A 19684-nucleotide genomic window follows, 5' to 3' on the forward strand; every position below is an offset into this window, starting at 1 on the left:
TTGTGATTAAATTAAGATTGAAGACTTGAAATCCTTTGGCAGTTTGGAATGAAGTTCTCATAGTGTTACAATGGAAGATCTACTATGTCTTCCAGTAATACTGGAGAATGCGACTGACAAAAAGACTTGAATCGCGTTAATCATTAATTATATCCTGCTAGGATATAGTATTCATAGGATTCTCAAAGGTATTCATAACAGAGCAGGAAATCTCAGCAGTGGTCGGTAGCTTTACACCATCCCACGGAAGCACCAACAATAATGGCAATGATCAGTACTACAATCACGTTAGCTAAAAATCCGATGAAAAGATAACCTCGTCGAAAACTTACTACACACTAGTAAAATCCACCACTTCCATTTCCTCGCATTACGCGCACTCTGTACCGCAAAAGAAAGCTTCTCATTACCCCCTCGTATGTTATCATGAGTAGATATGGCATTTTCTTCAATCTTCTCGACCTTGAATTCATGCTCCTCCACAAGTTCAGCGACCTCTTCGAATAAAGCAGCAACGGCTATAAGGTCCTGTTCAATCTTGCGGATGGCTTCCGAACGCTGTTGAACTGCACTTCGGGCGTCATTGGCCATTTGACTTCGTACACCCTGGACCTATATATTGATCAGAATTTATCAGAAAGCTTTCATTGGTATCAAATTACATACCGCGAAAAGTTGCTCCCCGCCCTCAATCACATTTTCAACGCCTTGTGATACTTCTGACTCTGTTGCATCTGGGTGCGAAATCTCATAGCGTCTTCGGACCTGCTCACGAAGTTTCTTTGAAAATTGCGTCTGCTCCATACGATAGTCTTGCAAAGGTTGTTCCATTGAATTGCCGATGATCTTGATCTGTTCTTCGATACGAGGATCCGCTCTATCAGAGGCGGCTTTTAGATCAGCGATCAGTCCTCGAATTCGTCTGAATGATTCAGAGATCTCTTCGTCGATTGCTGTAAGACGTGAATTGGCTTGATAGTCTTCTGTCGAGTTGCTAGCATCTAAGAGGGCTTGTTGGGCAGGTCGGAGAAGAGTGTGATGAGTTTGTTCGATTTTTTGCAGCTCTTCATTAATCAGACGTCTCGTTTGCAGGATATGTTGGAAACCATTCTGCTGGAGCGATGGAGGGTCTTCAAGTTGGGAGTCAGTATAGTTCTCTTCTCACCCACGAGCATAGTGTTGCTTTTGCGTCACATACTGTAGCCAGTGTCTGTAGCGCCTGCCTCTAAATCTTCTGTGAACCCATTCATCTTGAATTCGTCGAGATGGTAATCTTTTGCCTGACTTCCAGCCTCAAATTTTGCGTTGGCTCGAGGCGTCTTATATCTTCAAGCCTTGTTCAAGCCGAGTATGCGGGACTGGTGATCTTTGGCAGACACAAGGCAGATGTATACTTCAACTTGAAGATTTCTCGTGCAAATCAAGATGCCTAAACCTAGGGAATATAAATCTAGAAATTTACTTTTTCTCTTCTATTGGGGGGGCCTAACACTGGCAATTATAAGGCCATCAGATTCTCATGTTCGCAGTATTCTTGGGGGCGAAGCATCATTAGCGTCGATTGCAGCCCCCAAAATGCGAGGCTAATGCTTCAATTTTCCTAAAATAGTCCACAGTGCGAGAGGCGCGAGCATGAAGCTGAGCTTCAGTGGTTTCTCTCCCGCAGGCTGACGTTAGAAAGATCAATCGGCCGTTTCATTCGTTATTTAATTTAGTTCATTGGATTTAAGTAGTAAAGCTACAACTGAACTTCCGCACTTGGTCGATGCGACCGTATATTTCAGAGATAAAAGGCACGTTGGCCGCACGCCATCTGCACTCTATCTGCACTCTATTCCTCCACTCGCTCAAATAGATATTTGAGCAGACAACTGGCACCTCCAATTAACATCGCAGCCCGTGATCTGTATATGTTGTTTATTCGGCGTGATCTCGCGGTGTGATGGCAAGCCCTCTCAGCAAAGTCCCTTGTTTATGATACAAGTACCTTCCATTGAATCTTCCAGTTTCGCATAATCCCATTGGTTTTATTGTTATATCGACCTTGCATACGTACTCATTGCATACTGACACGGAATTATCCACTGGCATCGTGAATATATAGCCGTCGTATAAATCCGAACATACGGAATGCCATTCTGACTGTTGATTACCAGAATCTCACCAATCCACTTCAACTCGTTCTCGTCGCTCTAACTGGCTCTTCACACGCTTTGATCCACCAGATCCAACACAGGTGTGCAGGCACATTCTCCCATCTTTCCCCTCATTCCCCGCTATCCATTATTTTCTAAGAGATTGTCCCCATTGATCTTTTCTTAGCTGGTTGAATATAAATTCGTCGCTTTGTTGTAAATCTTGCAATTGTCTTCCTGTAGATTCTTTAGCGACTACGTATCAATCAACTCCATGCCAGTCTTCACCGAGTACGCTGCCGCGTCGCGCGAGCTGCGCGTTCTGCCATCTTTCGCACCTCCACTCCCTCGTTTTTCTCCGATACCGGAAGCAAATAATGTTGAAAAATATGAAGTTGTAATAGCAGGTGCTGGGCCGGCTGGTCTTATGCTCAATTTACTTCTAGCACGCTATGGATTGAGTGACGAGTCGCTGCTTTGCGTGGATGCAAAGTCAACAACTTTGAAATCGGGACAAGCAGATGGACTTCAACCTCGAACGCTGGAGACACTCAAGTCTCTTGGCCTAGCGGATGAGATCCTCACTGAAGGTTGTCAGATGTGGCAGGTATTTCGGTCGAAGTGCGCTCAATGAGAGGAGTGATCGTTAACAGAATCGCGCAGGTCGCCTTTTGGAATCCCTCAAATGACAAGGAGAAAATTATTGAACGAACATCTATTATTCAGGATGTTTCCGTCCCCGCTCGATACCCCCATGAAGTCACCATCCATCAAGGTCGAATTGAACGAATCCTAGAGACAGATCTCCATAGATACTCGAAACGAGGGGTACAGAGGAACACAAAGCTCATTAACGTTAGAATTGACGAGGCAGGTGATTCCGAGTTCCCTGTCCTCTGTGAAATGGAGACAGAGGGATACAAACGGACGGTGCGAACGAAATACCTTGTTGGTGCAGATGGTGCCCATTCTGTCGTTCGTCGCAGCATGGGATTGAAGCTGGAAGGTGAATCGCTAGATCACATCTGGGGCGTTGTTGATTTGATCGTCGACACCGATTTCCCTGATATTAGACGTCGATGTGCAATTCACTCACCGGCAGGCTCGGTGATGGTAATTCCACGGGAAAGGATCGCGACAGGAGATTATCTCACGCGATTATATGTCCAAGTCCCAGGAGATGTCAATCCAGATAATGACGACCCAGAAGTGTCGAACTTGACAAGCACACCACCGACTGATGCTCGATCTCGGCGCAGTCAAGTCACTGAAAAGATGATCTTTGATAATGCAGCCGCTGCATTCAAACCATACTATATCAGACCTAAGAAAGACGGTGCGGTGGATTGGTGGGCCGCATATCAGATTGGCCAGCGTGTCACGGATAACTTCTCAGTTAAGGACTCGAAAGGAGTAGATCGTGTCTTTATAGCAGGTGATGGTATGCCCCGTAGCATTCAGACAGGAGAAGTGAAAGACGTGCAATTTTGCTAACGGTGATCTTCCAGCTTGTCATACCCATAGCCCAAAGGTTTGTACTCGGGCCTCCTATTATTATTGATTAATCTGTCAACTTACCAATGCAACCACCAGGCCGGTCAAGGAATGAATGTATCAATGATGGACTCCTACAACCTAGCGTGGAAACTCGCATATTCAATTCACGGACTCACCCCAAGCGCAGCAAATGACAAATCGGACCCAATCCTTCAAACATATCATACAGAGCGGCACACAATCGCCGAGGAGCTTATCGCATTTGATCGGGATTTCTCGTCCATGTTTTCCGGCAAGATCGGACCATCTGAAGATGGAGTTGGAGGACTAACGCATGAAGAATTTCTGGAAGTTTTCAGTCGGGGCAACGGCTTCACCAGCGGTTGTGGAATCGAGTATCCGGAGAACATTGCCGTCAATCGAGACAGCAATTATGTGAACCCAATCTCTGGCAATGATTATCTATCCGGTCTTTTGCGGCCTGGTCGGAGGTTATTGAATGTGCGTCTTGTCCGACATGCGGATGGATATCGACGTGATCTCCAAGATGGTAAAATCAATTCGATTTTTGGATATGACATGGAATACAATACTAACAATATTCCAGACTTTGCATCTACAGGCCGTTTCCGTATATTGTGCCTTACCTCTACCGATCTTTTGAATCCACAAGGGGTCTCAGCGAAGACTCTTAATGCCCTTGGAAATGTTATTCTGCGATTCCCTCCGTCCGTGATCGAGCAGGTTGTGATCCACCCTCGACTGGAAAGGGATTTCATGTGGAATGATATCCCGTCCGAAATCAAACGTTATTCCGAGATGGCATTTTATAGTGGGTTTGAACTGGATGATGTGTACAAAACCTATGGCGTCAATTCGGTAGAAGGAGCATTGGCGGTTGTTCGACCAGATGGATATGTTGGAATCGTGGCTTCTTTGCAGGATGTTGGGCGCTTGGAGAAATTCTTAGAATCATTGATTCGTACTGTATAGATGACAAGTCTCTAAATTCTAATCCCATATCTATATTCCAAGGGGATATCCCCGAGTTATTTTGCACTTCTGTTGGGTGATTTCTCAATAGTCCAAATTATCCGTAGAAACCCGAGTGCCTCCAAAATCGATAAGTTGGCCAGTTCTTATATCATTTTCATATATTTGTCTTCGGTATAGTCACATTCGCTGAGGTTTCCACGGAATAGAGGAATGAACATGTATCCTCAATAGGCAAAGAACATATTCGTCTTGCTACGATAGAAGAAAATTGAATTTGTCGAGTTGACAGGCACTCGTACTGTTTCAAGAGTTGGATCCCGTGAATCATCGAAACTCCTCCCAGGTACATCAGAGAATAGAGAAACGTAAGAAGCCAAAAAATTGAGGATCAGTGTGCTCTTGACTTCAAGTATCGAGCTATGCTTGTAACCTTTTGCTAATGATTTAAGACTTTAAGAATGTATATTGAGTCTCCTGGGGCCCATAAATTCTAGTCATCAATATCAAATAACCACACCGTGAACATTGTGGCATTCCTTCGCACTCGATGCAGGACAAAAGTCCAGGTCAAAGGACAAGTATGGAAAAGTAGAAATGGATTCAAAAGTTTCGCAAATCCTTTTGAGTGGTCCTTGAAACAGTAGCAGTAGTACAGAATTAATGACAAGACAATCTCCCACCAACATTCAGTTTGTAACTAAAATAGCATCATTTCAGACGCTCTCAACTATTTCCACTTCTGGTAGTGATTTTCCTTGGATCAGCGCAATTGGCCATTTCTTGGCTCGTGTCAGCATACGCAGTCAACTCGAACGCCTCCTACCCATCGTCGTCTGGAGCAAGCCATGTCCTCGCCGTGGATTGCAGTGCTTATCAGAGGGAAAGTTCCACCATATCAAGCAATCTCTCATTGATATGGATCGTTCAGATACCCATTCTACCGGCATATACCCTCTGTTGGTTTGTAAGTACACCAATCTGCAGACATCGGTGGGGGCTGAAAACCGCCCCCAAGACGCGCCTTAGGGCATTGACAGATCGCCAACAAAAAAAAAAAAACTGCAATGCAAAATGCGAATTCTCAACATCGAAATTGACCGGAGGGATATTCGGCCGAAAATCACGTGTGCTCGTGACTGCTGCCCTTCTTGCACGCCCAGACTATTGCGGGTTTGTATGGGCCACTTATAGAATAGTTTTGTTATTCATCAATAGCTTCACTGCCTAGTAAGGCTTGGAGAATATTCAGGTTTTGATGATTATAAAGAGCCTAAGGATTGTCTTTGAATATTAATTGTTGAACTATATGAGCATTTCCTTCCCAGGATTGACCCTATTTTTGCTTCAAGCTGAGTCGGTTCAATTGCGCAATCTCGTGTTATTTATTCCAAAGATGGCTGGCAATGGCGATTTCACATATCGTGATGGTATTGCTGCCGCCCAAATTGTCGCATTCACCGTACCGTTCGTTTACGCTCTTTATTTTCGATGGACCCGACGAATAGGCTGGTTCTGTGTTGGCTTTTTCACACTCTTAAGGATTATCGGGGCTAGTTGCAAGCTAGCCACGATACACCAAGATACGCAAGGACTATGGGCCGCCATATTTGTTTGCGAATCACTAGGAATGATATTGAGTATATTTCTTCTATTGGAATTTCTTGAAAGAATGTAAGAGGCGATGCTGCTCATAACCTCAGAGCAAGTACTTATTGATCACACAAATAGAAACAAAGTCATCTGTATAGTCGGAAAATGGATGTTCTTGGCTCCGTCCTTCATAACCTGGATTGATATCGGAATTTCAATCGGAGGATGGGTCTCCGTCATGCATGTCGAACACCCTCTTCTTCCTACCGCATGGAGTCAGGCTAGCATGGGCTTATTGGCGGTGATCTATATCTACCTTGTTGGTGTCTTCGTTGTTTTCTGGGTCCGTCGACATGAATACTTCGAGGTGGAAAAGTGGGCACTACATGCAGTTACTGTCTGCGTACCTTTGCTAGCCATTCGACTCGCATATTCACTCATATTCATTATCTCCAGCAACATGACATTTAACGCTATCAAAGGAAACCCCACTGCTTATCTGGTCTTGACAATGTTGCCTGAGGTCGCTATTGTCGCTGTCTGCACTTTTGTGATTGCGACAAAACTACCTTCGCTTCAAAAGAGTGCGCAGTACTTGGAACAGGATGATGACGGGGAAAGCCAACAAGAGCTCTCGAGCAGGTCCTGATATCTTTTTTTTTTTTCAATTTATAGATCAGCATATTCTACCAAGAAACAACCAAGAATTCATATGCAATTGATTGAACTTCATTAGAAGCCAACAACATTTTCAATTTTACATTCAAAGTTCCTATCGATAAGTAAGCATCTCGGACTGCGTTATTCAAAGTGGGGGTAATAACCATGAATCATGGGAGTACGGACGGTCCATAATTGAAGGTGACCCAGCCACCAGCTCCCAGTACTGTCAATACTAGCGCACCGCATCTCAGCATTGCTGTTAGAATCCTTGGCTGCAGGAACGTTCCTATCAGAGCCTCAAAACGGGCCGGCTGATTTCTGTCTGGATAGTTCTCTTTTGGAACTGGGACTTCCAAGAAAGGACAAATGGTGTCCCAGTCAATTCCGTCTTCCAGCCGAATAAGACATAGCCGATCTGCGGGAATGGTTGATTTGACTCTCTTGATACTATTGGGAGTTATCTCTTAGTAACTTTATCCAAATTAAGAAGTAGAATGGAACTCACTATGAGGAATAATAGTCACAAAGCGAATCCTCGTTATCGGGGTCACCTGGCATTGTTCCATTTGCAAAGGCTTGGTAGACCAATTTGTTCACCTCCAAGAACTGATACAAATCGGCTTGGAAATATTTTAGAATGTTCAATGGAAAGGTTGTTGCCATTTTTGCTACATTGTAACATGTGTTGTTGAAAGAGAGTGCCCATTTCTTCGGGTCCCTCTCGGTAAGAATAAATTTGACATCGGGGTCTTCTGCATAAGCGTCGATCATGTCCATTCCCAAATAGCTTGGGACTTCGACGATTGCCTATATCTGGTAAGTTTGCGAATAGCTAATGAAATGCCTGTAGTATATGACTTACGTCGTAGTCTGCTAGCCACTTCTCCACATCCGGCTTTCTCAGTCGCCTTATACCGGAGAAATAGTTGAACTGGGCAATCAATGCTTCCTTGAAAATCTTGAGATGTGTCTCGCCATGAACAGTAACCGTCTCAAAGAGATGGTAGGGGCGATATCCCAGGATTTTCATCGCTTCATAAAGACCAAGTGTCCCGGAGCTACATAGCTTTAGTAGATGTGCTGCACTGGCTTTCCCCTATACAAAAGGTTTTCTTATTGATCTTACCGACTCGCGCTCGCAACTATTACCTTCTTCCTCCGAATCACAGTAGGAGTCGGCAGCTTATCCACCTCTCGAGACATGGTGCAAGAATTGTTGCTGGATTGAAGGTCTAGTCAGGCAGCCCACCCATTTATAGAGAGCTGAGGGTCTTCCGCACAGACCGCGGGCACTACGAGGATTAGAGCCACACTGGTTGTCTTTGCATTGACGCCTCCTGAAATAGGTCGTGACTACGACAACTTCTTTGGCGAATCAATTTCTGCCTGAGATGATACCCGTTGTTTTTCGTCAAGGCCCCTTTTGGCTTACGGCCAGAGACGTCCGAAGTGCATTAAGCGGGGCCGCACTAGCGTAGTATTTATCCTGGTATAATTATGGCTTGATCGTGTAGTTTCAGCTCCTCCTTTTCGTCGATCCCTCCTTAGCGCTTTCTTCATACTGCTTTGTATTTAGCAACCCTATGTCGTTCAGCACTCCTAAACAACCTTGGAACCTTGCACTCGCTACAAGTCCATTATGTGAAAGACCCATGCCCAGAAAGCCTTCTCCATCAGCAAGAAAAGGACTTTATTGGAGGTATCTACCAACACCTAATCACCGGCTGGAGCAGCAGTGGTATAGTCTCTATATGAGCGAAATTTCGTTGAGATGGTATGCGTCGTAGGCTAGAACTCTTCAAGTAGGTAGACATCACATAAAAAGATTCCCAATAGCGATCAAAAGCCTCTTGCCTCTTGGGGGAGCAAAATAACTTGGTCAAATAGAGCCCAACTAGCACGGACAGTCAGTTGTCAAAGACATCTCAGTATTCAAGCCTTTGCTCTAATCTACTGGTCTTGGCGATCTGACTGCTTTTTCATCGAAGCTGAGTTTGGGAGCCCACACGCACTTACTGTCATAACATCAGCCGTGGCTTATAGTTCAAAAAAATACCGCGGTGCTTACGCGAGATGATAAAGGTGATGATGGTTATTAGCAAGGCCACTCCTGACCTTGGCCACGAATGTCATAACTTCCTCCCTTGACCAGGGTGTAGGCTCGTCGTGGTTCGTGAGGAGGTGCATGGAATAACCTTCCAAGCCACTCTGCCAATGTTGGAGATTTATCAGGCCAGCTTCTTTGCGCATTGGATCTTTCGGCCATGTCCCAATGGGCCATTTAGTTCATGGACATGAGTATCCACAAAGCCAGCCTCCTTGATCATGGGAGCAAATACATCATATAGTTCCATTGGTCTTCCTGACCTCACTGCAGTATCGAATACTGTTCGACTCCATTCTTTCGGGGTGCTATCTCATTCTCGAGAAATATCATCGACTTCGAGAATGCAGTTGGGTGGTACCCAAGTAGCCGGGGTGGATATAAAGCTACACCACAAACGATGGCTAGCGGAACATTCAGTAAAAATTGCCACCGGCGACGGAATGAATGATGTGTCTCACCACTCGGGAATTGATCAGCAACCTCACTAGTAATATGTCAGCTTGAAAGCTAAAACTGCTGAATTGGCCTGCTTACATGGCCCATGTTCCTTGTCCTGTCCCAACGTCTAGAATGCGCTGTACAAATCAGCTTAGCCACATTCAAGGAACTGGTTAAAGCGTACTTGTGGGTTGGACCCTATCGGTGCTCGGAAATGGACATTTTTTTGGACATTTTCCATGAGCAATGCAACCACATGTCTACTTCAACATGAGACGAACAGTCAATTCAATCTTGGCTTCTCTTGTACGTACCCTGCCTCCTATGTCTCGAGCTGAAGTTCATCCGAAGGCACACTTCAAGCGTCAGTGATTAAATGACGAACAAACAAAAGCAAACCTACAAGGAGTAGCCCGGCCTGTAGTTTTGGTATCTTCGTTGAGAAGATAATGGATTAATTTTCGTTGAAAAGAGTAGGAATCAGTCGAACAAACCTTCTCCTATTCTCAATCAATCCATTGAAGATAGACGTGCTAACTGAACATGTTCTGTTGAGGACGGGTGAGTGGTGAGACGATCTCCCGACGATGATACCGCGGAACCTACGATTGCGACCCGTCGGAGTCGTCGGACTCATCCGAGAAGGAATTTTGGTCCTTTACATCGCGTCAGTAGATGAATCTCAAAAGTTCGAAATTCTAGGCTTCATACTGGGTCTACTGGCTCATTTGACATGTTTCCCTTCCAAAGTCAACGAAAATATAGCCATGGGGTCAGGAAGGGAATGAAATGAGGCTGACTCAGCGCCTGTTTTTGCGTTGAACCGGTAATTTGGTAGCCAATCAGACAAGTTGGATAATGTGGGGTGAGAGGGAAGGTTCACGCTAAGCTGGACTAGGGCTAGCTCGTAATAGGAACAAAACAATCGAGAAACATTCGAAGCCTTTCAAAAGTATACAGCCTGTTTATTGTAGATTACATCGAGAATTGCATTCCCTTGAGATTTAAGAGCACCAGTGACAGATTATTCCGCCCGCATGTCTCGATGTTTCCAGCTTTAAAATTATGCCTTAGCCAATGACTTGAAACCCGGAATTTGATCTTTCAGGTAAGATTACGTCCATTGCGTTGAGGATTTAGAATGCAAAGGATCAGATCGAATATGCAAATTGAGCGTGTTTAGTCATATCGATCTTCAAGATTGGTATACCGAAGTGGCTGGTATTCGCCGTTGAATATTTAGTGGTGTCCAGTCGAGCTAATCTAAGAGCCCTTTGAGCACACAACAAATCCTTCATAGTACTTGATGCATGGAATTCAAATGTCAGAACGTTATATTAATTGGTATATCCCAGAACTTGGATTTAGAGAGAAGAGAAAGAGAGTCTGCAAAAAAAGTCTAGACCCTCTCGCCCAATCACTTGGCTCATCAGTTAATAGCGCCCTGGCCACAAAGTCTATCTTTCAAAAGACTGGGAGAGTTGATAGGGGGCTGGGCGGTGTGCCAACTTGGTATGGGTCCCCGACACAGTAGGGCTGATTATCGAGTGCAACCCAGGGAATCATTGGGAGATAGCAATCATGTCGGTTCTCGCAGTGAACTACCTCATTGATAAGTCCCGGCTCATCAAACTGTTATGTACGGAATAGACCGAAGTGGAGCTTGCTGGAGAAGAAAAATCAGATGTATACTATTTAGACAGAAACAAGTAGGGACTTCCAACGTTTTTGAGGATGGTCAGTAGACTAGTGCACGAGGCTCGGCCAATTTCAAGTTCTATGGATCCGACAAAGACGCCTTAATAAGATCAACATGTAACATCATCCCCTGTTGTCGCTTAAGGGATTTTCTTCCTCCTCCAGGGCCTCGTTCCTGTAATATTATCTTCACTGGAAAGCTAAACATCGGTCGTCCTCTGAAATGCTAGTAGGTCTAATTCTCCATGGCCAAAAGTTCCGTCCATGATTCATAGATTGGATATTGTCTCAACCTGATTTACGATGACATTGAAATCCATCATTTTATCTACCGGAGGTATACATAGGATATATACGACTGTCACATTGTATGCATTTGGCACAGACCTCGGATTTGCCGAGAAGAAGCGACAGGGAATGCTGCGGTATATGTAGGTATACCACAGCCTTCCCTGTGATGAAGTTGTGGCCGCCCCACGCTGAATTCTGAGGCTGACAGGTGGGACTATTTCCTGGTTCGGCAGCTAGTCCGTTCTTCTGATGCTAGTATATTATCTCCCCAAGAATATATGATTGAAAAGCCTCTCGGTACCAATGGGGATAGTTCGTCACTCAATATTTAATAGTTGCATTGCTTCTCTACAATGAATCTGCAAATTTTGCATTGGTGTGTTTCGGATTCTTGTTAAAATCATACCAACTTAGGTCCCTTTGTAGATTGGTGGCACAGACCCTAAAAGCCCCGTCCCCCCTAGTGCGTCTTGGCAGGCAGCTCATCCAATCTAATATTGGTACCATTGGGAGCCTTGCTGACTGCAGAGAGTCCGCAGTTAATTCTATCTTTTCAAGAGGCGCAATAGCAGAATTAATGACCCATCGATCCACGATTCCGTTTCTGGTAATCTTATACGAAGCCCACAAGTCTTTCGATTGGATATCAACAGGCTAAAAGCCTCGTGGTCGTTGAAGGCCCCACCTTTGTTGAAGTGTATCCCAAGTTTTGACACACAATGATAATTGAATCGACATCTGGGAGCTCACGGGCTCATGGGTGGATCTGAAAGAAGCCCGGCAATATTTTAGGATAACATCCTTTGACCCTCTTTGATTCAAAATAGGTTAAGACTCATTATCCTTGAACGGAACAAGCGAGGCTGACCCAAAACAAAGCCCGACAAAGCTCAGCACTCAGCCATACGCCAAGCCTAAATGTGCTGGCCCTAAATTGTATTCGACTGAGTGTCTTTCATAATCGACTGACCTCTTTTTCTCCCCGCTCCTCATTTTCACTATCGCCAATATCCTACAGCAGATCGTCACTATCGTTGAATTCCTACGAAGATGCTGCTTAGACGGCATTTTCTCTGGTCTGCTCTGGCGTCAATCACGCTGGTCGACCTAGGAGGTGCACAGTCTTCAACTACCGAGTTGACCAGAGCCGCCACTCCCGCGACGTCCGAGTCGACGACACCTTCTTCCTCAAAAAGTACATCAACCGGAGAAGCGACACACACAATCTCAGTCGGGCCCAAGAGTAGCCCACACGCCTATGTACCGCATACCATTAAAGCAAATCCCGGAGATACAGTTGTCTTCGAGTTCTACCCGACTAACCACTCCGTCGTCAAGGCTGATTATGGAGCACCTTGCGTTCCGGCTGATGAAGGGGTATTCTACTCGGGAGCCTTTGAAGACTTTGACAGTAATGGACCAGTAAGTCGCACTCGGCCAACTTTTTCAGTCATGTCTCAGAATTATTACTGACAACTCTTTGTATAGGCACCAACATGGTCAGTAGTAATTAATGACACTCAGGTAAGAAATTGTCTCCAAACATCTGCATACTGCGCGAAACATCTAACGTATTTGCTCTACTAGCCAACTTTCTTCTACTGTACTGCCATTGGATCATGCAGAGACAATGGAATGGTCGGTGTTATCAATCCGGTATGTGACTTCAAAGTCTGAACTCACGAGAACAATACTAATTAGATGCCTGTCTGTTAGAACTCTTCGCAAACATTTCAATCACAATACAGCAAGGCGCTTTCTTACCCATACATGCTAGTTCCGGGACAGGAAATGCCAGCAGAGGGGAGCGATGGTTCCGGCTCAAGTTCCGACTCGGGTTCAGACAGCGGCTCTTCTGGTGGTGGCGGTCTTAGCAAGGGTGCCATCGCCGGAATCGCCGTTGCTGGTGTTGTCTTTGTTGGTATTTTGGTTGCTCTTTTCTTCTTACTTGGCCGAAATCGAGTCTATAAGAAGTGGATGTCTTCCGAAGATGGTCGGAATGAGCGAACGGCTCGCTGGGCAATGTTCAATAACACGAATGGTGGTGGTACTGATGTGGCTAGCAATCCTGGAAAGCCACCTATGACAGACACAACTTCGGTCACAGGTCCAGATTACAATCGCTACAGTGCAATGTCACCTCAACTTGGTGAGACGGCACCTAGTCAAGTCTCTTCATCTCCACAACCATCTGGACATTGGAGTTGGGATCCCTCTCTCAATGCTCGGGTTCAGGGCCCGTCTGAGTTGGACGCAACACACAGTATTCACCAGCTCCCGGAATCGTCAAACGAGAGATGAAAAGAAAAACACTAGGAATGGATAGCTTTCTATTGGGATGACGATCTCTTTGGGTCTGTCAGGGATGTTGTTATTCTTTATCAACTTGCATTGTTTGAAATTCTTGTCTATCTGTTGATTGGCGTCGGGTTTATACCAAATTTCTCCTGTCATTTAATCTATAGTTTATTATTATTTGTAGAGTACTCGACGTGAGATGATATCACCTAGTACCGCTGAGAGCATATTACTTGTCTCTAATATTTTATACTTCTCATACACTATAACTATCTACTGTCTGTTATTGCATGATCAATCCCGCGGTGGCCAGAGATATTCAAAACATACTATCGGCTCAACCCGCCACAACCCACAACTCCGCATTCTGCATGATCTTTCCGTGACATCCCCCCTCTTCCAGGAGGGGGAATGTCACACTACGAACCCCACTTTGCTTGGAAGTTCACGAAAGAACATGCCCTGGTGAATAATATACAAGCATAAAGCCCATCACATGGCGTTTCATCCTTGATCATCGTCAGATCCCCACATCGGCGACCGAGTGTGATTTCTGCAGGATCGGAGTGATATAAAACCACGGCATGCCTCGCGGTCCAGAAAGAAGATCAAGATGGGGATGTTTGAATTGGTATCACATACTGGGACTTCTGTCTTCTTCTCGGGAAACTCCGAGTGCGCTAACGTAATTCTATATGCAGCCGCAAACGTCGTAAGAAATGCGATGAAGCTCAACCATCATGTCAAATATGCGTGGATCGTCACTTGGAATGCATCTACCCAGACTGGTCTATGGTAAAATATGGTCGAACACGAGAACGCGTGCGAGAATATCTAGATGCTGCAAACTTGAATAATTCCACGTCGCACCGGCCAGTGCTACTCCCCGCGCAGCCTGGCAGCGCAGAGACGAAGTTTGTTTATCATTTTTCAAATATCGTCGCCCATTTAATTAGCTTTTCATTTCCACAGCCTAATATCTCGAATCCGTTCATACTTCATATTCTTCCTCGAACTACTTGCTCAACGCAAGTTCAACGGGCCGTGGAGGCTGTTGCTGCAGCACATCTGTATCACCTCGGAGCAGAGACTCACGACCGTGCGACTTATCTACATTCGCAAGCGTTGACACTTTTGGCTACGGAGCTTTCTTCGCCACAAATAGACGCGGGTGCTCGCATTAATTTGTTAGCAAGTAGTTTGCTGTTAATTTATTATGAGGTGCGTCTTCCTTGCGCGACATTATGCCATTCGACCCTAGTATTTACTAACAATGAAATGCAGATCGTCCTTGGGAATTCAGCAAGTAATGCCTGGTGTCACCTCCAAGGTGCAAAGGTGTTCCTGGAATATCAAGATGAAGCTTCCGACGGCCCCGAAATACAGTTCTTCCACAAAGTCTTCCAGTACTTCAATGTGATGCTCGCCTTATCACTTGGGAGACAGCCTCTCGTGGTCAATGGAATACGCGGGCCAGAGCTACCGGATACAATCGATACTGTCTTCGGTTGTGCCGGGCGCTTATGGCCTTTGATGTATCGCTTGGCCGATCTGATCGGTCGCATCCGTCTGGGCCAAGATGGCATGTCGGAAGCACAGAGTCTAATAGAAAGCCTCGAGGCATGGCCGGTAGAGTCGTCCATCGGGCCATCCACCGATGCTTATATGGAAGCTATGCTACAAATTGCTCGGGCGTACAGATTTTGCGGAATTCTAATACTACGCATGACATTGTCGTCCTCTCGTCAGGATTCAGCTTCAGATCAAAATGTTTTTGAAACGAAGGACGAGGAGGCTTATAGGTCTGCATTCGATAGTGTTCTTCGGGTTTGTGTTTTGTCTATGCCCATGGCTACCCTGACCTGGCCTTTGTATATCGTGGGTCGTCTGGCTGTGTCGACTAGTGACAGGACGGTTATCATGCATATCTTTTCTCAATTTCTTGAAAAGCATCACATGAAAGTTGTAGATGGAGCACGAAAGGCAGTGTGGGCTTACTGGGGCGAAGGCATGTCTCGGAGACGAAATTGGAAGAGCCTACCCCAGGTATTGCTGGGTTAAGGGGAGGTTTGAATTCATATTTTGTGGACCCACTACTCGATTTATTTAAGCAACTAATTGAACATGTATTCTCATGCCTTTATTAATCGCTTCACAAGAGCCTCTAAGTTTATAACTTACATGAAGCTCTACAAAGGAATGAGAGTATTACAACATTGCGTACCTTCTGAAATCCAGTATTCCTCCCACAGGCATGTCCTATCGGTGCAAGTTTTTGCTCATGGCGTCTACTTAGACACTTTTCTTCCGATACCTTTGCCCTTCATGCTATACGTGCTGTTTTGAATGAAATGGATCTGATCTACTACGATCTTCTTGAGATTGGACTTCCACATGTCGAGTGACGAAGTATGTGTCCTACAAATGAAGTCTGATTAACAAAAAATCAAGTTCACCATCGATAAATGGTGTGACTTTGAGCTGAGTTGGTCCTCTCGAGATCTTGCAGAGTCTCATAACTGTTACAGTAGGTCGATCATTGCGAATCAGCTACTACTAAGTCAAACATAGGTCAGACCACCGAGTCAGTCTTGATATGAAAATAAGTATAAGATGATACATTGAAATAAATGCGCTATCAAACCCAAATGGGCAAATATCGCGATGGTACGATAAAAGTAATTAAACTATCAAGACAACATCGAGTGACATATCACAAAGGAATGCCATCAAATAGATCAAGAAAGGATAGTCAAATCGCAAAATATTTTTGATTCCAAATTGGCCATTCACCATCCATAAATCAATTCCGGGAAAATAGAATCAATCTAAGCACTGGTGCTACGGGAGGAAGCGCTGGAGGTGGAGGAGAATCCAGGGGGAGCACCACCACCCATACTGCCACCGCCACCGCCCATACCGGAGTTCTCATTCTCGACACCACCTTGCTCGGTGTAGTAGGCAGCAGGGGTAACATCAGTGTCAACAGTAGGGTCAACACCGACAGAGATCCAAGCAAAGATACCGTCACTGACGGAGTCACCAAGGAGGACATACTCCATGAAGGGGTCGATGGTGTCAGCCTCCTCGGAGAGAATGCTGTCGTCAGCGTTGGTGGTGAGATCCTGGGTGTTGGTGCTGTAGGGAGAAGTCTTCTCAACTTTGGTGATGAGATCCTGGTCGAAGAAAAGCTGACCGACGTGGGATGAAGAGGAAGAATACAGGCCGGAAATTGTGTCGTTCTGCAGGACAGTAGTCTCGTTGGCAGGGTGGGTCAGGACTAGCAAATTGTTAGATATGTTTGGATAACAGACAATTAGCTGTGAAAGCGATTCCATACCGTGGATGTGAGTAGCGCGGCTAGTGTAGTGGCCAGGGAAGATGGACTCGAACTGGACAACACCATCGGCATTGCTAGGTTGGATTCCACGAAGGAAAGTGTTGTCAAGGTTGCTGGTATCGGAAGAGTCGCCGTTCCCGCTGGCGCTGATTCCAGAGTATACACCCTATTTAAGGATGGTCAGATCTAGTCTTGAGAGATCATGGATGCTGGAGTGACATACAGTAGCATTGCAGTGCCAGAGATCGGTATAGATGTTAGGCAGGGGATCGCAGGTGTTGGTGTCGATCAGCTGGATATCCATGTACAGAGGAACACCAGCCTGGTCCTCGACAATGTTCTGGCGGATAAGTTCACCGGTAACATCTTCGTATAATGTTAGTACGGAGATTGAAAGACGAGGAGGCAATTGACGAACAGTAAGGTCCCTGGGTAACATCCGGGGCAAGAATACAAGTACCCTCAGAGGAGAACAGAACGTTGGGGTCGGTGTTGAAGTCAACACCAGTCAAGTTGGAAGCGTGAGAAGTAGCCAGAATGCTGTCAAGGTCGCGAGCCTTGAGGAAGTTTGCGTCTATGAATTGTTAGACACAATTTTGTTACATGGAACGTTCAGGGTTTCGAACCAGACTTGAGGCCGCGACGGCGACGGAGGTTCTTGACGGCGGCAGAGCGGCGGGCAACGTTCTTGCTCTCGTGGCCACGAGCCTTCAACTGCGAGGCACACTGAGATAGACTGCGGGACTGGATGGGAGCATTGCGCATGAAAAGGGCACGTTCGGCGGCTTCAGCCTTGTGGTCATGGCCGGGGTGTGCAGAGACAACGCTGGTCAAGCCGAAGAGCCCGACAGCAAGAGTGGAAGCGAGCTGAACCATAATGGTTATATCACAATCTTCAAGATGAGGACTTTAGAAGAGACAATCGGGCTTTGAATGGAGTGTCTGATGATCGATTCCATTCTCCAGCAGCGGATCATCCTGTCTTTATAGAAAAGACGGCCATCTATAGATAGACCCATCCACAGAGGGGCCGCGGCACAAGTCTTGGATTGACGAAAGTGATGGAGGTATGCCCACCAAGACCAGCAAATCAGAGAAAGTACATTTCTCACCTTCTGCGCCAGCAGACATTAACATGTAAACACCGGTCCCACAGCGGAGCATGTGCCATGTCCCTAGTGATCTAGAAATTGGAAAGACGGAGAGTCGTGGTTCAGATAAATTCGTCCTGGGAGAGCTCATTGGGCCTCGGTACTTCATCGAGGGACACTTTCGTCGGCGTTGACCCTGATGGGCAAGCGTTAGATACGTTTACATGTCAAAGAAACACGCGTAGCTCCGCCAAGGTGCTTCTACACAAGTTGCGAAGGGCAAATTCCCCACATGGAGGATTAAGAGGAACAGGCCGTGGCCCTTAACACAAAATTAGACACATCTAAGTGGAGGAAATTATACAGATCTGCAACGATGACGAGGCGTACTAGTAGAGCATTGTATTTCGCCGCAGGGCTGTAGTAACTGACCATTGATTATTGATGTGATTATAATATGCAGCAGTATTGTCACATTGCCATTGGCAGGTGCTATGCTTCCATCAATATAAATGACAACCCGGTAGTCTTTATTAAGTGCTTATGCAGCAGATACAAATCAGTCTTCCTCAAATCACAAAATGGTGCAATCCGCTCCAGAATAGTCACGGCTCAAACAGAAGAGAAACCCCCAAAACTGGGAGCAGAGACGTATAACGGGATAAGCCACAATATTATTAATCGGCTTAACAAGTGTCAAATATTGACAGAAGTTTGGTACGATGTTGTAGATCCTTACCCTTTGAAATAAGGTGCATGTTCTGCCCTGACCAACTCCCTTGCAAGTCCAACGTACTTCGCATACGTACTCTTTCTTGGCACTTTTCCACCGGCGGCGTCCGTGATAAAACGATCACAAATCCAGTATATATTGCGCCAAACAGTAGCAAACATATCAGTAGCTACGTATTCGGTACAATTGGAGGAACTCACCTCAATATCCTAGTAGAACGGTTCTATTGCGAAGAGCTTTGAAGTCGTAATCATGGAAAATTCAACACGCCAAGCATAAAATGAATTTTGCGGACCGGGCTTGGCAGATGCTTGCGCCCGGGCGATCCCGAAGATCTGCCGAGCGGAAGTTCATGGAGAGTGCGCCTTGCTGGTATCGTAGAATCTGGAAGTCTTGCGGAGAATTTTTGGTTTCATGTACCCCGTAATAAAGGTGTGGCTCATTGTGGATGATGATAGAGAGTGCAAGCTGATGAAATAAATGACCCATTGCATACGTGTATACTCACTAACATAAGCTTATACTCGCTGTTACGGGTATAGTACGAGTAATGGAAGAATTGGGGCTTAGGAAATTTCAGCCATCGTAATTGAATGACATGGTTGATTAGAACGAAGCTCACGCACTTGTGGGTCATTTGAATTTCTGGAAAGCCGTAGTTCATTGATCATTTCGTCGAGGCGAATACTATTCGCCTCGACTGGAATTTCTTATACTATTTCTCTAGTATGGGGTTTCTTTCATTCTTCCTTCATGCTACTATGCCCTTCTATTCTTTGTTGGTATGCTACCACATCACAAGATATT

The 19684-nt window shown here is 45.5% G+C and overlaps 8 protein-coding genes across 8 annotated transcripts; 4 read left to right on the forward strand and 4 right to left on the reverse strand.

Moving 5' to 3' along the window:
* Positions 1-212: 212 nt before the first annotated feature.
* N7469_000354 (t-SNARE) lies at positions 213-1250 on the reverse strand (the record flags this gene model as incomplete). The annotated part of the gene is made up of 4 exons (XM_056639274.1): positions 213-277; positions 333-612; positions 667-1130; positions 1199-1250. The coding sequence occupies 4 exons, from the start codon at positions 1248-1250 to the stop codon at positions 213-215; spliced, it is 861 nt and encodes a 286-aa protein (XP_056505031.1).
* A 1159-nt stretch (positions 1251-2409) lies between these two features.
* Positions 2410-4625, forward strand: N7469_000355 (putative phenol monooxygenase; the record flags this gene model as incomplete). Its single annotated transcript, XM_056639275.1, has 5 exons — positions 2410-2742; positions 2799-3576; positions 3644-3666; positions 3729-4182; positions 4240-4625. The coding sequence occupies 5 exons, from the start codon at positions 2410-2412 to the stop codon at positions 4623-4625; spliced, it is 1974 nt and encodes a 657-aa protein (XP_056505032.1).
* Positions 4626-6021: 1396 nt separating this feature from the next.
* On the forward strand, positions 6022-6867 carry N7469_000356 (uncharacterized protein; the record flags this gene model as incomplete). The annotated part of the gene is made up of 2 exons (XM_056639276.1): positions 6022-6265; positions 6377-6867. 2 exons carry the CDS (start codon positions 6022-6024, stop codon positions 6865-6867), a joined length of 735 nt encoding a protein of 244 aa, XP_056505033.1.
* A 181-nt stretch (positions 6868-7048) lies between these two features.
* On the reverse strand, positions 7049-8084 carry N7469_000357 (sulfotransferase family protein; the record flags this gene model as incomplete). The annotated part of the gene is made up of 4 exons (XM_056639277.1): positions 7049-7328; positions 7387-7688; positions 7744-7939; positions 8008-8084. The coding sequence occupies 4 exons, from the start codon at positions 8082-8084 to the stop codon at positions 7049-7051; spliced, it is 855 nt and encodes a 284-aa protein (XP_056505034.1).
* A 1165-nt stretch (positions 8085-9249) lies between these two features.
* On the reverse strand, positions 9250-9667 carry N7469_000358 (uncharacterized protein; the record flags this gene model as incomplete). The annotated part of the gene is made up of 3 exons (XM_056639278.1): positions 9250-9472; positions 9523-9563; positions 9611-9667. The coding sequence occupies 3 exons, from the start codon at positions 9665-9667 to the stop codon at positions 9250-9252; spliced, it is 321 nt and encodes a 106-aa protein (XP_056505035.1).
* A 2798-nt stretch (positions 9668-12465) lies between these two features.
* On the forward strand, positions 12466-13716 carry N7469_000359 (cupredoxin domain-containing protein; the record flags this gene model as incomplete). Its single annotated transcript, XM_056639279.1, has 4 exons — positions 12466-12837; positions 12904-12939; positions 13003-13071; positions 13132-13716. The coding sequence occupies 4 exons, from the start codon at positions 12466-12468 to the stop codon at positions 13714-13716; spliced, it is 1062 nt and encodes a 353-aa protein (XP_056505036.1).
* Positions 13717-14991: 1275 nt separating this feature from the next.
* On the forward strand, positions 14992-15774 carry N7469_000360 (uncharacterized protein; the record flags this gene model as incomplete). Its single annotated transcript, XM_056639280.1, has 1 exon — positions 14992-15774. One exon carries the CDS (start codon positions 14992-14994, stop codon positions 15772-15774), a length of 783 nt encoding a protein of 260 aa, XP_056505037.1.
* A 767-nt stretch (positions 15775-16541) lies between these two features.
* Positions 16542-17929, reverse strand: N7469_000361 (intradiol ring-cleavage dioxygenase; the record flags this gene model as incomplete). The annotated part of the gene is made up of 5 exons (XM_056639281.1): positions 16542-16993; positions 17054-17219; positions 17277-17419; positions 17472-17627; positions 17680-17929. 5 exons carry the CDS (start codon positions 17927-17929, stop codon positions 16542-16544), a joined length of 1167 nt encoding a protein of 388 aa, XP_056505038.1.
* Positions 17930-19684: the final 1755 nt, after the last annotated feature.

Source organism: Penicillium citrinum (assembly GCF_028827155.1).
Source record: "Penicillium citrinum strain IBT 23319 chromosome Unknown utg000001l:1.0-4955037.0:1.0-4956770.0, whole genome shotgun sequence".
NCBI lineage: Eukaryota > Fungi > Ascomycota > Eurotiomycetes > Eurotiales > Aspergillaceae > Penicillium > Penicillium citrinum.